General features: G+C 40.8%; 1 protein-coding gene across 4 annotated transcripts in view; it reads left to right on the top strand.

Annotated features, from left to right (window-relative positions):
- LOC121627256 (ATP-binding cassette sub-family C member 4-like) overlaps positions 1-14,675 on the top strand; it is a 32,771-nt gene that overhangs the window by 8,874 nt on the left and 9,222 nt on the right. For 2 of the 4 annotated variants that reach the window (XM_041966067.1, XM_041966068.1), the window contains exons 3-15: positions 2,602-2,712; positions 5,932-6,052; positions 6,524-6,748; positions 7,068-7,157; positions 8,294-8,457; positions 8,776-8,901; positions 9,686-9,935; positions 10,287-10,394; positions 10,676-10,765; positions 10,916-11,107; positions 13,015-13,109; positions 13,470-13,556; positions 14,116-14,212. In XM_041966067.1, the coding sequence (XP_041822001.1) occupies positions 2,657-2,712; positions 5,932-6,052; positions 6,524-6,748; positions 7,068-7,157; positions 8,294-8,457; positions 8,776-8,901; positions 9,686-9,935; positions 10,287-10,394; positions 10,676-10,765; positions 10,916-11,107; positions 13,015-13,109; positions 13,470-13,556; positions 14,116-14,212 (1,701 nt within the window). In that variant the 5' untranslated portion in view covers positions 2,602-2,656. Of the gene's footprint in view, positions 1-1,842; positions 2,048-2,601; positions 2,713-5,931; positions 6,053-6,523; positions 6,749-7,067; positions 7,158-8,293; positions 8,458-8,775; positions 8,902-9,685; positions 9,936-10,286; positions 10,395-10,675; positions 10,766-10,915; positions 11,108-13,014; positions 13,110-13,469; positions 13,557-14,115; positions 14,213-14,675 lie in introns of those variants that run through there. The other 2 variants (XM_041966066.1, XM_041966069.1) reach the window with 2 other exon arrangements.

Genomic DNA, 14,675 nt, shown 5'->3' with positions numbered 1-14,675 from the left:
GATGTTAGCATTTATCTTAAGTGTCATTGTGTCTACATTGTAGCCTTTTGGAGCTACTTTTCTCACTAACATTAGCTTTGGTGTAGTTTGCTACCACTTCAGCAATTTATCTAATACCAACCCTTACATTTCATTCAGCTCATGCTTTTTGACTTTTCTCCTTGTGTGCTAACTAGTTAGCATTTTCATTTGCATCATGTGTTGTATAAGTCTGTGGCTTCTTGACCTGCCTGCGGACAGTGTTTTACCTCTTATCGGTTCTTATGTTTGCAAGTAAAATACGCCCTCTTGTATCTTTGATATGTCTATACTGTTTTGTATATACCGTTCATGTTGAAGACAACTGTTTCTATACAGTGCAAGTCTGCTTATAATAGTTAACTCCATCTGAGCAAAAACAAAAAGACATGCTGCATAAATCTAAAGTATAATTAAATGAAAGAAGGATCCTCTTCCTTTTGTTTTGTTTTCCATTGAAGGCAGAAACGAACCTGGCAGTATGTGAGAAAAAACTAGGCCTATCACATGCCTGGGGTAGCATGGGAAAGGAGTGTTGATCCTCTGCAGATGAATGTTATTGGGCTGAGTTCAGCTGCTTGTGATAATCTCCTGCTGGCTTCTCTCTTTTGGCCAGTTCCCAGTCGGAGCTAGTTAAACATCAACAGGAGGATAATGTGTGAGGGCCAGGGAAGCTCCAGTCTGTTATCATTAGCTTGTCAGTGTCAGGATAATAGTTTACCTTGGTTACATGTGACTGGATTTCTTTGACGGTTTCTTTGAACATTGAAAGGGGAGAAGGAGGGCGAAGGGAGTAAATGCAGGAAGAAGTGGGAGAGGTGTTTTAGTCGCTCTACTCTCTCCCAGGTCTTTTATTTTAGTGCAGGAAGCACCTGCAATGTGTCAGAGGGCATCTGTCATCTACAGTCTGCTCTTTATTTATAGGATATCCTGCCTCTGTGTGTGTGTGTAAACATCACGTGTGTCTATGTGTTTGTATAAGGGGCCAGAAAGACAGTGAGAGAGCAGGCAAACAACATTTAACAAATTCCTTTACTGTGGATTAGATATGAAAAAAAAAAAATTGAAAATTGGCCAACTGTCCGGAGTGGTGTGAATTGAGCTGTGCATGTTTGGATTGGCGCACGACACCTCCTCTTATCAAAAGTGATGCATATTACTTTGCTGTTACGGGATAAAGTCTGGCAGTGAAGCTCTCTCTCTGTGTGTGACAGATATGGGGAACTGGAAATTCATCTGAGTAATACTGACACACACCCAGTAAGACTAACTTGGACAACTTGTAAGTGCTTAACTTTGGGGGAGCTTTGTTATATGTTACCGTGACAGTGCTTTTTCAGTGGTGCCTTCACTCACTAGCTTACAAAACTACAGCATGCCTTTTGCAGTAATTAAACATTAACATATTGTAAAACACGTGCCAGTGGGTAATTGTGTTGAGTCACAGGGAGCTGTGTGTGTTCATTTCACGTGTTTTTAAACACCTATAAACATACTTTTATCCCTAACTTGCCTCTCAGTTAATGTGTTTGTCTTCAAAAAGCCCTCATATGATTTCGTAAATTGTGACTGTAAATGTGGCCCCATTGTGACAGTAAATCCAGCCCACGCCTCATTCAGATTTCTGCAAATAAATCAAGGTAAATATGACTCAAATTAGTTTACACGGAATTCACGGCAATAATCTAAACCAATCGCGTGAACGCAGAGCACAAGACAGAACCAATAAGGAGGGGCGATTATTCTTTTCAGCCAATCAGAGGTGTGTGGGGCAGAACCACTCAAGGTGGTTTTTTCTTCTATTTTTTGGGGGCGCTTGTTGGAACAGCTAGCTCGTGCGGTTCCGACCTCCGTCTGACATGCGTGCGCCCAGAAGCCACGCTACATGACCTGGAGCAACACTTTTTAAAAGGGGAGAAAGTTGAAGGGAAACTACCGTGTTAGTGCGGACTACCATGGAAGAAGTCGGTAAAGCTTCCAAGACCAACCCGGCAGCGACGGCGGGCCTTTTGTCCAAGGTATTTTTCTGGTAAGTCGACAGAAAGATAGCCGATGGAAAACGCTGTTAGCTAAGTGGCTGTTAGCGGGGAATTTAAACACTCTTCGACACCGTGTTAGCCCGCGTGTGAACCGTTTGTTTTTCAGTTATTCTCCCAAGTGAAATGGACCTGTCTAGATACAAACTGACAGTCTTATGTCGAGTTTCCCCATAATTTCACAGAAAGTTGTTTCGCTTTGAGATGATTGCGTGCGTGTTTAGTCAGTGATAGTTTCCTGTTGAATCATTTGCCTTGGTCACTAGGAAACGAAGTTGTGCTAGCTATATCAAATACACAGATCACAATGATTACCTTCATACTTTCCACACTCAATGTAGAGTTTTAAAGAACACTAGATTGGCCGTTTGCTCACATAAATCTGAAAAACTTTCATGGCTGCAAGTGCATTTCATGGGCGGTATCACTGCTCTAATGTCACCATCTATAAGTGATAATCGTGTGGATAATATCATGAATTCATGGACTGTGCTCATCTGTCTCAGAACAACCCTCCTCCTGACTTCTCTGATCATTTCTCCGTCAGGTGGCTCAATCCTTTGTTCCGGACTGGATCCAAACGCAGATTAGAGGAGGATGACATGTTCCAGGTGCTCCCAGAGGACGGGTCGGAGAAACTGGGCCAGGACCTGAACAGGTAGAGACCTTCAAAATCAACTCACTAACATCAGATGACCTTTTTCTTTTTTCAAATTACAGTTTGAAAAGTCAGGAACATGAATTCCAGGTGTCTTAAACTCAAGTATTACCTGCGTGCAGTCAAAATAACTTTTAGATATCTTAATGATGGTTTTGGTATCTACAAATAAGATCTTATTTAAAATGCAGATTAAAGAAAGCTTCTCAAGTCAAAATATGTTTAAGATGTCACAACAAAGAGATGGATGTAGAATTAAAAGTAGTTTTGGAACAACAGAGCTGTCTGACTTATGAGAATGTATATACAAATATCTCATGTTCGACTCGTCTGTCTAGACAGACTGCTGGTGTAGATAATCAAACCAACGTCAAAGGAGAGATAGCAGCGATTTAAGACAATACAGGCTGCCTTCTTGAGTGTGTTTTATTATTCTCAGGTTTATCTTGAAGAGCTGTCAATATAACAAAGCACACAGTCACCACAAATTCTTAATTATGAGCTCCTTTCCATTCACAGCACATCCTGTTGGCAGAACAGCCACTTCTGTTACTTAGAACCAAACTGACCAAACACTGATCCCCACATTCACAAAGCCAGGCATCACAATGATACGATGCACACCTCAGACAACTAAAGATATCAGTTTTGATTAATTAAACGGAATTGCAGATACCTATAATTATCATTTGGTATATAGGACTGAATATAAAACAGCCCCCTCTCTTCAAACACCTGTTTTTGGAAAAAGACTTTTTGAAGATATAATGTACTTTCAGAATAGTCCTGCTGGGAAGTTTCCCCCGAAAAACTATTATCTGTATCTTCTGCTAATACCTTAAACAGAACATAGTCTTTATCCTCGAATACTTTTTACATTGTTCATGGGAAACACTGAGTGAAAATCCTTCATTTGTAGATCTTGTCTGTCCGTCACATACTTTTTCCCATCAGGCTCATGGAAACTCAAAGGTTCCCTGTGGAGTTTTCTTATAAATAAACAAAGGTTGCTTACCATCACCAAAATGCATTGTATGTGTACTTGAGGTCTAACAAATATGATTGTCTCCCTCATGGAAAGGGCATCCAGCGTTGTTTTCATTCAAGTTTTCTCGCAAGCAGTCCTCCTCTGGCGCATTGCTGCATTTCTTGGTGCATTACTACCTGTATATCAGTGGAGTAGTGTATCTTAGATACGATAAGAGATTATCTAGGATTCTATTCATTCCCAGCCGCAGAAATTCAATTCTATACTGCTTAATAGTACTACAAGACGTCAATAAGTCAACAGGACACCTTTAAACTGGCTAAACACTATTAGGGCTGACTAACTACAAAAAAAACACACTAAACAGGTTCAAAGAACCAAAACTTTTTAGCCAGCAAGAAAGCAGCCCTGAATGGAGTCAGTTCAAAAGATAAAATAGTTGTCAAAGTGATAACTTTCCAGAAATTTAAAATCCTCTCTCTACTGTAAACCTCTGTAGTGTTTTGGCGTCTGTTCAGCCTTTTAAATACAGTATTCTGTGACTCAGACTGGACTTGCTTGATTGTATTTCATTGTCTCGCTGGTATCTAAAACAATGCATACTGCAAATATATACATATCAGTAGTTCCCAGCCTTTTTCACAAGTGGCCTTTTGTCTACTTGCAGTCTCCCTCTTCCCCCTGTGCTGTTGTATCAGTTGTATTTTAATGGCTCAAGGAGATCGGTGATTTACAGGTGAAATAAAGCAAACGTTGGAATTAAGTCTGACATTGCAAACAAAATTTTGTGCAGCAGAAATATGCTTGTTTTTGAGATTTATCTTGCGACCATAGTGAGGTCACAGTACAGACAATCCAGTGAAAGTAAAAATGGCCTGGCTCAATGTGTGTAATGAGCCAATTCAAAACACCTGGAATGGTTAATGTTTTGTTTCCAACGAAAACAAGTGGTTATTCATAAAAACAAAACAAAAAGAAGCTTAAAGTTGAATGGTAGATGTAATAATGATCCTTGTCAACCATTTCCAGTGTTATCAGGTGACTTCTGTACACAGTTTAGATTGTGATGTTTAACTTGCACATGTCTAGCTTCCAAACACAAACTCCCACACCAGAAACACTCTCCTCCAAACATATACCAATCCAGCCTCAAAGGCTGCAAAAGATGCACTGGTCATGTCCTCCAAATTTAATTTGACACATAGCTGTTGATTACTAGGTTGTTGTCCTCAAAGGACCTAAAGAACTACTGGTAGTTTTTTTTCCTACCACTCCTTTTTACTCCTGCTGTTGTCACAAGTGAATTTCCCCAGTGTGGGATCAGTAAACTCTTATCTTATCTTATATTTTATATTTTTCTTGTCAACAACTACTGAGATCCAAACAACAATGAATGTATCCTACTAACAAGTATTTTTGTGAGTGTATCCAAAGTCTGATGTGCATCGTCAAAAAATCAATGAGCCAGACTGTTTCTGCTGGAAATGTGGCACCAAATGTGGATTAATCCGCCACTGAAAATAGTCCCCAACAAATTACAAACTATTTCCATCTGTTTGAGTAATGTTCCCTAAAACCTACGGTGATCACCTGGTTTGGGAAATTAATTATTCTTCTTTATAAAAGTCTCTTTTAGTATGTAAGGAACTGACAGAGCAGGGAAGTGGGGAAGTACTCAGAGATGACACATGTCAGTTTTGGTCTTTTCATGGATGGGATTTGTAGATGGTGAGAATTACCTTTGGCCGTGGGGTTTATTTTGATTAACTATATGGTGCAATGGAGTTCCCTGGAACTCTTCATTCTTCAGAATGATTCACTCTGGTCATGAAAATACTTTTTAAATAATTGTCACTTTACATGAACATACAATCGAGCCTTTCCCAGCTAAAACCCCATTTAATTAACTGAATGATTGATACAGGGTCTTCAAATGGGATTTCAGGGGTCTTTCTCATACTGACATAGACAACAAATTGTTTTTCTCTTCAATGTTGTAAAAACAGGAATGCAATTTTTTTTTTTTTTTTTGGCCATGAACTTGAACACAGTTCGCCTGACTAATGTCACTCAATCTTATTGCAAGCATTTCCCTGAAGTGAAAGGGGAAGCCTCTTTGTGACTCTGCAATTAGTGAATGCTGCCTCACAAGGCAAATCCTGACTCGCTTGAATGCAAGGCTCGACTGCTTATTACACTGACAAAAATAACACGGCACATTTATGTGACAGATACTGGGATCATGAGGTCCAGCTGGCTACCAAAGAACTACGAGCACCTAGACTCTCAAAAGCCATCATCAGGTGCTACTGGAAACCATATGCAGTGCTGGGACTCTTCACCCTCATTGAGGTAAGTGTGTTAAGCTTTGAAAACTAGCTCTTTTTTTTTTCATTTTCAATTTTACAAGCATTTAAAAAAACCGAACAGGTGTGACACTACATGTTCATATGACCCCGATTTCAAAAGAAGCTGAGACACTGTGTGCTGCTCATATGCAAGGATGGGGCAAGGTTCACCACTGATTCTAGGATACTAATGCATTGCCTCAAACACAGTTTGATTGCAAATATTGCATCCTGGTTTTATTTGTTATTCACAACTTTATGGAATCAGGGTTGTATTTTGTAATTCTGTTGGTGTGTGAGCAGCATATTTAACACAAAACAAATGCAACAGGTATTTAAAAACAGTTCATGTAAGCAGCCAACGCACTGCCCTGTTTAACAGATTTTAATCAGAACATGCTGTGGTTTGTTAATAATCGTCCACCGTAGGTAGTTTGTGGTGATGCTCACCCTTCTTCATCTCCCTGTATATCAGGAGGTCATTAAAGTGATCCAGCCGGTCGTCTTGGGGCAGATGATTCTGTACTTCGAAAATTACGACCCAGACGACACCGTAGCTCTCCATCAGACTCTGGGTTATGCAGCGGGCTTGTCTATATGCACCATCGCCCTGGCGCTGCTCCATCACCTCTACTTCTACCATGTCCAGAGAGCAGGCATGAAGATCAGAGTGGCAATGTGTCACATGATCTACAAGAAGGTCAGTAGGAGGACAACTCACCTTGCATGTCAAAGGTACTGAAAGTCATGTCTGAATTCTTGTATGTGGCAAAGTCTGCCAAGTTCTGTCTGTCTGTAATCCTTAAAGTGGTGTTTTTGAGACAAAAGTAAGATAACATGATAAGCATTGAATGGATTTGTTGCGCAAAAAAAGCTCTAAAATGACTCATTTTGCATTTTATACCTCTTTCCACACCCACACACGCACAAGATTAGTTATCTGCAGTTTTTGTGATATTTGAATGAAAGTGTTAGTGATTGGTGCTGCTTCACTGATGGTAATTCCTGTGTCTTTCTAGGCTCTGTGTCTCAGCAGTTCAGCCATGGGAAAGACCACCACAGGCCAGATTGTCAACCTTCTTTCCAATGACGTCAACAAGTTTGATGAGGTACATGAAATTTAAGGCTTTTAGTGAACAAGCAACAGGGCTGCTGGTTTTGCTGCAAGTAAGTAAGTACTTCTCCGACATCTACTATAGAATAGAGAAGTAGAATAAAATGAATTGAAGACTTTACAAAAGTAAGATAAGTTGAGGGTAATATTGCTTTTGCAGCTTTTCAGGCACACACATGCAATGTAATTAAACTCATTTGTGTGAGAGTTTGCAAGCTGCATGTCTCTTCCCCTTACTGAAAGTGCATTTAAGGGAGGATCGCATAAATATTAGTTGTAGACATGTCAGGAGATGTTGATTTTGTTTTAACTAAGGGCATGCAGATACAAAAGTCAAATAACCCACAAAAATCAGCAAAAAAGCAACCATAAGATCAGTAAGGAAACATAAGGTAAGCGACATAGAACAGCAAAAGCATAAAAGAAGTAAAAAAAAAAAAAAAAAGTTAAGTCATGACTTCTATGATGTGTAGATTTAGGCCTCATTCTGATCTCCTGCCTACCTGGATGACTCAGAATCTATGTAGACGATGAACTGGATTCTGGTTGTAGCGGCTAATTGAGTGAAAAAAGACACAGTCATCTGGTGATGTAAACTTAAGGAATGCACATGTGACCTAATTTTGCAAGTCACCACTTATGAAGCATTTGAGTTTCTGGCAAGATGCGCTGTTCTGATGGGTGTGGCATATTTTAATATGTGTGTGGTTGCAGTGTCTCACATCTGTGTTGGCTCACGGAAACATTAACAAGTCTCTCCTGTCGTTAGGGTTCAGGCTTGATCGTGCTCTAAGCCTTTTGTGCCAGTTTGTCTCACTGGAGTGTTGTGTTTCGCTTTAATCAGTAGGTCAGAGCCTGCTGTGAAAACTCCACAGTTTCTTCAGGTCATTTTGTTTCTTGGCAAAGGTGCTGTTAATTAGTCTGTTATGCTCTCGTGCTGGTTTGGATTAAAGTCTTTTGTAAGTGCCTGTCAAGTGACTCCAACCTGTCTGTAAAGCCTAAAGCGTAAGAGATAATTACAGCATGCTTCTTCAGAACAACCTTGGATCTTAGTGATGAATATTTTAATGTGTGAAATAGTTCTGTCCTGCTTCCGCATGCAAATCATTGACGATAAATTCTCCTCGACAGGTCACCATCTTCCTGCACTTCCTGTGGGTGGGGCCCCTCCAGGCAGCGGTGGTCGTGGGGCTGCTGTGGTTGGAGATCGGTCCGTCGTGCTTGGCAGGCATGGTGGTCCTCATGTTCCTGATGCCTGTGCAAACCATGTTTGGAAGGCTGTTCTCTAAGTTCAGGTTAGCCCACATTATCCTCTTTCTAGTACGCTATTTCTTATTTCACGGTTTTATTTCTACTTTTTGTGTTCTACTCTTCTCTGCTTTATTTCAGCATTCATCACAAACTAATCTGCTCGACTTACTTTTCCCTTCAGTGCTTTGAAAATGAAATGTAGGTCAAGCTAAGACGAGCAAATAATTCTCAATATGGGACATTATTTCCTAGTTGTGGACTTCAAAAACAAAAAAAGAATTATGGGTTGTTGAGCTTGGTTACGCACTGTACAGTAATTCCTTTTGTCACAACTGATTTCAGCTGACTAAATTTCTTTGCAGGAGTAAGACGGCCGTTCTGACTGACAACAGGATCCGCACAATGAACGAGGTGGTGTCTGGAATTAGGATCATCAAGATGTACGCATGGGAAAAACCCTTCGCTGCTCTGGTCTCTGAGGTCAGAAGGTAAAAACATGAAGGCACAGCAGATTTCTTTTCACAGAGAGGATGTTTAAGGTGATAATTAGGTTTTGGGTCTTGACATCAGCTCTTAGAAATGACATTAGTTGCTGTAAATTGCTCATATGTTTCTTAACTTGTTTACTAGCCAGTATTGTTGATGGTGCCGGCACACCGATAAGCTGTTAAAAACAATATAAATTTATATAAATGATCTGATAAATGGTGAAATATGCATCCCATGCTTGCCAACCCTCAACAAGCATGTCCCCCTCCCCTGCTGTTCTCTTGCATTTTCAATTCCCCTGTTCCCACTGGCTGTTCCCTACGTTGCCATAGCAACCCATGCCATGTGGCTTTGCTATGTCCTCATGATTTTATTCTCATCTATTTTAAAGGCCATATCATCCTGAGGACATGATCTCTTTGGGGAACAAAGAAGTCTAGATGAACACTGGTAATCCTGAGCTGTTAACTGATGACTTCTGTAACTTTAAGCTCAGTTTATCACATTGATAAGAAACAAGCACGACTTCCTCACAGTTTTGCCCTCATGGTGGTGATGTGGCCTTAATTGATGTTTAGTTTTTCCTGCTCTGTGGCTGGAAAGCCTAAACGTTTCCACCAAGTAGTCTGGTTCAATTCAGTTTGTCAGAATGGTTATTTTTCGTGTTTCTATCAAAAGTTGTGGATGGTACCAATCGAACCACATCTCATCAGTGATCGTCTGCGGTCCTATGTAAGATTTGAAGTCAGGTCATGTGACTGTTGGATCTCTGTGTCATCTTAGCAAGGAGATCTCCAAGATCATGAAGAGCTCCTACCTACGAGGGCTCAACATGGCCTCCTTCTTCTGCGCCAGCAAGATCATCGTCTTCGTCACCTTCACCCTCTACGTCCTTCTGGGAAACACCATCTCAGCCAGCCGTGTCTTTGTGACGGTGTCCTTGTACACAGCTGTGCGACTCACCGTCACGCTCTTCTTCCCGAGTGCCATCGAGAAGCTGTTTGAGAGCCGCGTCAGCATCCGCAGGATTCAGGTACGCTGCTTCAATAATGACAATTAATTTGTAATATTGCTTTATTTTTTTAGCTTTAAGATGAATGAACTGCTCTTTATTAGAAATTGAAGGGGGGGTACCAGTTAGCAGACCCTGCTTCCTAATTGCAATTGTAACATAATCTACAAACATATTTTCCCATTAGATGGTCCAGGGTGAGTTTAGGTTGATATTCTTGTCTTCAGTTAGCCTTGAAGTCTTGCGTGGTCAGCTGTATAAACGCAGATAAAAGTACAGTTTGATTGCATCCAGTTCTTTGATATCACATGAGAATGTTTTTATAACCCTTACAACTTGGCACTGACTCTGTTTTTTTTTTTTATGGTCAAGGATTTCTTGTTGCTGAATGAGATTGAAAAGAACAGCCCTGCACTGCCACAGGATGAGAAGAAGGAAGCCTCAGTGGAGATTCAGGACCTGATCTGCTACTGGGACAAGGTCAGATGCCTTGCTCTCACTGGTATACAGCACTAGGAATACCCTGAGTTAATTCATTAGATTTAGCCAATCAAGGCAAGGGGATAAAGAGTGAATGGTGTAAAGCCTGATCCAATTTGCCAGCTATCAGAAGTACACTATTTCACAGTATTGGTGAGTGAATGAGTGAACAAGAACATCTTTAAAGCTGTAAAGGTTTCAGTCTTTACTGACATACAGTAGTTGCATCTTTTCTGGGCTGTTATATTATAATGTTTAAATATGTTTTGTACCTCCTGCAGAGTCTGGATGCTCCGTCGCTGCAGAACATCTCCTTCACTCTGAACTCAAATCAGCTGCTGGCTGTAATCGGACCGGTGGGAGCTGGAAAGGTCAGTTACCACCTTGTGTCAGCATTGAAGATTCAGGAGGCGCCTCGTTGTGACTTGTAGTAGACACTTGAATAAGAACAGCGTTTAGTTTGTGTACATTCTTCAGTCATCTCATGTTTTACCTGTCTTTGTACCTGCATGTCCATCCAGTCGTCACTGTTGAGCTCCATCCTGGGAGAGCTGCCTGATGACAAGGGGGTGCTGAAGGTCAAAGGTCAGCTGACCTACGCTGCCCAGCAGCCCTGGGTGTTCCCTGGAACCATACGCAGTAACATCCTGTTTGGCAAAGTGCTGAACCCCCAGAAATATGACCGAGTCATCAAAGCCTGCGCTCTAAAGAGGGTGAGACATAGTTTAATTATTACTTTACATGAAGAACACTTTGTCTTAAAATAGATAAAGAATTGACATATTGCATGTAGAAAAAAGGTCATTCAATCACTTCACACTTTTATAGTTTAGCAATAAACCAGAATGTGGTGACAGGTGTTATCTAATGTTGCTAGACTACTGTAAATCAAATCTTATCAAACCACACCCTCACAGTTGCATTCAGTTGGGTTGTTGTTCTGTATGTTAACGAGAATGTCTGCTCTGGAAACATGAACTGGAGTTCTCCTTTGAGGAAAAAGTCAGAAACCATAAACCCTATTTTTGCATGAATTTGACAGAATACTATTCCAGTATCTGTTAACATAGATGGAGACCTAGATAGATAAAATCTTGTGTCGAGCACCAGGTGCAGAACACCAGCATTCTGTCATAAGCAAGAGCCACAGACTCTGAACAGCAACCCTCATTATATTTCCTGTTTGTTTACTTTGTCTCTACAATAAAACTGTTTGGGGTCAAAATCCTCTTATCTGCATAAATTTATTCCAGAGTTTATCTGAGGTCATTATGAAGCTAACTCAGACTGCTGAATCTTCCATATTAGCCTCAGAGAAACTTCCACCGATAATTCCCTCTCGAAGCTCATTAGAAAGGAATCTTTCAATTGCAGACGTAAAGAGGAATCATTACAGCAAGAAAAACCTGTTTCAGTTGTACAAATGGGCACCTGACTGTTGTTTTGAAGGTTGTGTGAACCCTGTGAACTTCTCCTTAACATACTGATAAATTTATGGTTATGGTTTTAGATGAGTATCTTTAGCATGGTCATTCATGTGAGTTAGAGCTCAGGTGGTTCATTGGTTTGTTTGGGGCGGTGGAGAGCAACACATCTTCAAAATACCAGCTGCCTCTGCTCTCTCATGTCTGACTGACAGCAGAGGTTGGACTATGATTGCTCTTGATTTTCACCATCACTCGGGGAGAGGTTACTGAAGCTGTGTCCAGTAAATCAGTTACTTGTGGGTCTGTGACTTTGTCCATTTAAAAGAAAATAAATAGTTTGGCTCGGACGCAAGGCAAATGCAATAATCATCTACTTTATTGGTAGTATTGTCAGGCACAGTATGTGACTTATCTGGATTACAAAAACTATTTCCATCTTTTAATATGCAGTCATATAATGTTAGTCAGTTATCTTCAGTTTGTGTCATTGTTTTCTGTGTTTTTACTTGTGCTGCATATGCATGACGCACATCTGTCATGTTTAATGTTATGTGGGCATAAATAGGGCTGCTGTTTGCTTGAAAAATTACTCAAATGACAAATCGGTTGTTACAGTCTCTATAGATGTTTTCCTGTCGATCAAATGATTGATTAATGGATGAATTGTTTCAGCTCTGGACTTAAACCTGACTTGTTGTGGTTGTGATTTTAGCCCTGACACGATTCTACATAAGCAGCACATGAGCTGTAATGCATGTTCTTCCGAATCCAATATTACTGTAGGATTGAGCTAGCATGACATGAACCTGTTTATTCAAGCTTGTAGAAGGAAAGATAATAATTCTGACAAATGTCCAAATGTTTTCATGGAAAGTTGTCTACCCCTATGAGGTGCTGAAAAGGTTAACATCCAACTCAAAACTGTCCTTCTTGACATGACTCTCAACTTCATCTTAATTTCATTTTAATTTTTTCATTGAATAATATTGCAGGAAGTGACTCAGAAGGTCATTTTCTGCCACCTTTCCATTGTCTGCTGTCAGTGTCTGGAAAATGCTTTAAAAGAATCGTAACTGTGTTGTTGCTGCTGCTGCACACCTCTTTTAATTTATAATAAAGTTCAGTGTGATCGCTCCTCTGTTCTGGTGTTTGTGTGGTCCACGTTGATGACGCTGCGCTGTACATTTGTGCAGGACCTGGAGCTGCTCCCGGATGGAGACCTGACACTGATCGGGGACAGAGGGGCCACGCTCAGCGGGGGACAGAAAGCCCGTGTCAACCTGGCGAGGTCAGAGCTACAGATACTTAACACATTTATTAATGGAGGATATAATTATATTGGGAAGCTCAAAATCACTGCAAATAAGCCCCCTCTCTGTGCTGCACTGAGCTTAAGATAGCTAGCTTGAGCACATGTAAACAACAATGAAGTTATACAAGAGATGGAAGAAGAGAAATATCAGTCCTACTGAAACAAATATTCAAGTTAAGAGGCAAACCACTGAATGCCAACAACATCCATGATGCAGTCTAAGAGAATAGAAAGATCTGCTGTTTCAAAGGCAGCTAGTAAGCAGCAAGTAAACAGCTGAAACTTTCCACATGGTGTTGCGGCTACATGCTGTCTAACATAACTGTGTTTTCTCAGGGCTGTGTATCAGGATGCAGACATCTACCTGCTGGATGACCCTTTGAGTGCTGTGGATGCTGAGGTCGGGAGACACCTCTTTGAACAGTGAGCAACTATGTGTAACCCATCCAGTTTGACAAGTTTCCCATGTTCTCATATTAGAGCAGCAGGTTAAGGTCTTGTACACTGTGAAACCACAGCAGGGGAGATTCATTTGATCTACCAAACTGGAAAATGCTGGAGTGTTCATAGAGAGCCTCAAAGCTGGAGCTGAAAGCCTTCAGCATAAGATCACAGCAGGAGAAAGTTTCCGTAAAAAGAGGGACGGAAGTGTGTCTGCGTTGTTGCATAATGTCGCCAAGAAGATCAAGAAAGGGTTTTCAGTGTTTGAATGAGCTAAGCCCGAGCCAGGAAGAGGTGCGGTGCTGCTAGTGTCAGGTAGACAATTGAAAATGGCCCCACTCTTCCCGTCACACTCTTCCTCTTTCACAATACAGACCTACAGAGCTGCACAGAAAGAAATAGTAAGGCACACACAGAGAGAAACAAATCCCTAATAGATTTACTGTGTCCAATTCTAACGTACTACTCTGCTAATAAGACAAAAAGTGTATGCGTTAGTGTTAAAACCTGACATGATCATCAATGTATGTTCATGAAACAGGTGCATCTGTGGCCTCCTGAAGAACAAGCCTCGTATCCTGGTCACCCACCAGCTGCAGTACCTGAAGGCGGCCGACCAGATTCTGGTCCTCAAAGAGGTTGGTTCCTTTTTGTATTGACAGTTTTATACAGTTCAGTAATTCACTTCCATTCCACCAGCCTGTCTCAAGGTCTTCATCCTCTGTTATAGCACTTGTTTTGAGAGCAGGGACTTTGTTTTAGTTACTCCATGTTAAAGGAGAATCTGTGTGTTTAAAAAACACAAGATTTCTCAGAAATTGATGTGATGATGAAATTCTGTAATTTGTGGTTCCCAGAGGATCAATCCTAATATGTGACATCCTGATTTTTCCACTTTATATACAAGAAATAATGAAATCTCCTGGGGGAATCTACATGTAACTTTGATTGGACAGTCTGTGAGCTTTCCCTCAGGATAAATGGTCAACACTGCACACAAGAAATCATGTTGATCCTGTGGCTCAGGACTTGAGACTTTTAGCCACACTACTAGTAATGTTTGCAGTAAAGCAGAATCAGTCAAAATGTTGTTCTTTGCAA

Source organism: Chelmon rostratus, chromosome 24, assembly GCF_017976325.1.
Source record: "Chelmon rostratus isolate fCheRos1 chromosome 24, fCheRos1.pri, whole genome shotgun sequence".
NCBI lineage: Eukaryota > Metazoa > Chordata > Actinopteri > Chaetodontiformes > Chaetodontidae > Chelmon > Chelmon rostratus.
The sequence above is the reverse complement of the archived record's forward strand: the minus strand, read 5'-3'. Positions and strand labels throughout refer to the sequence as shown.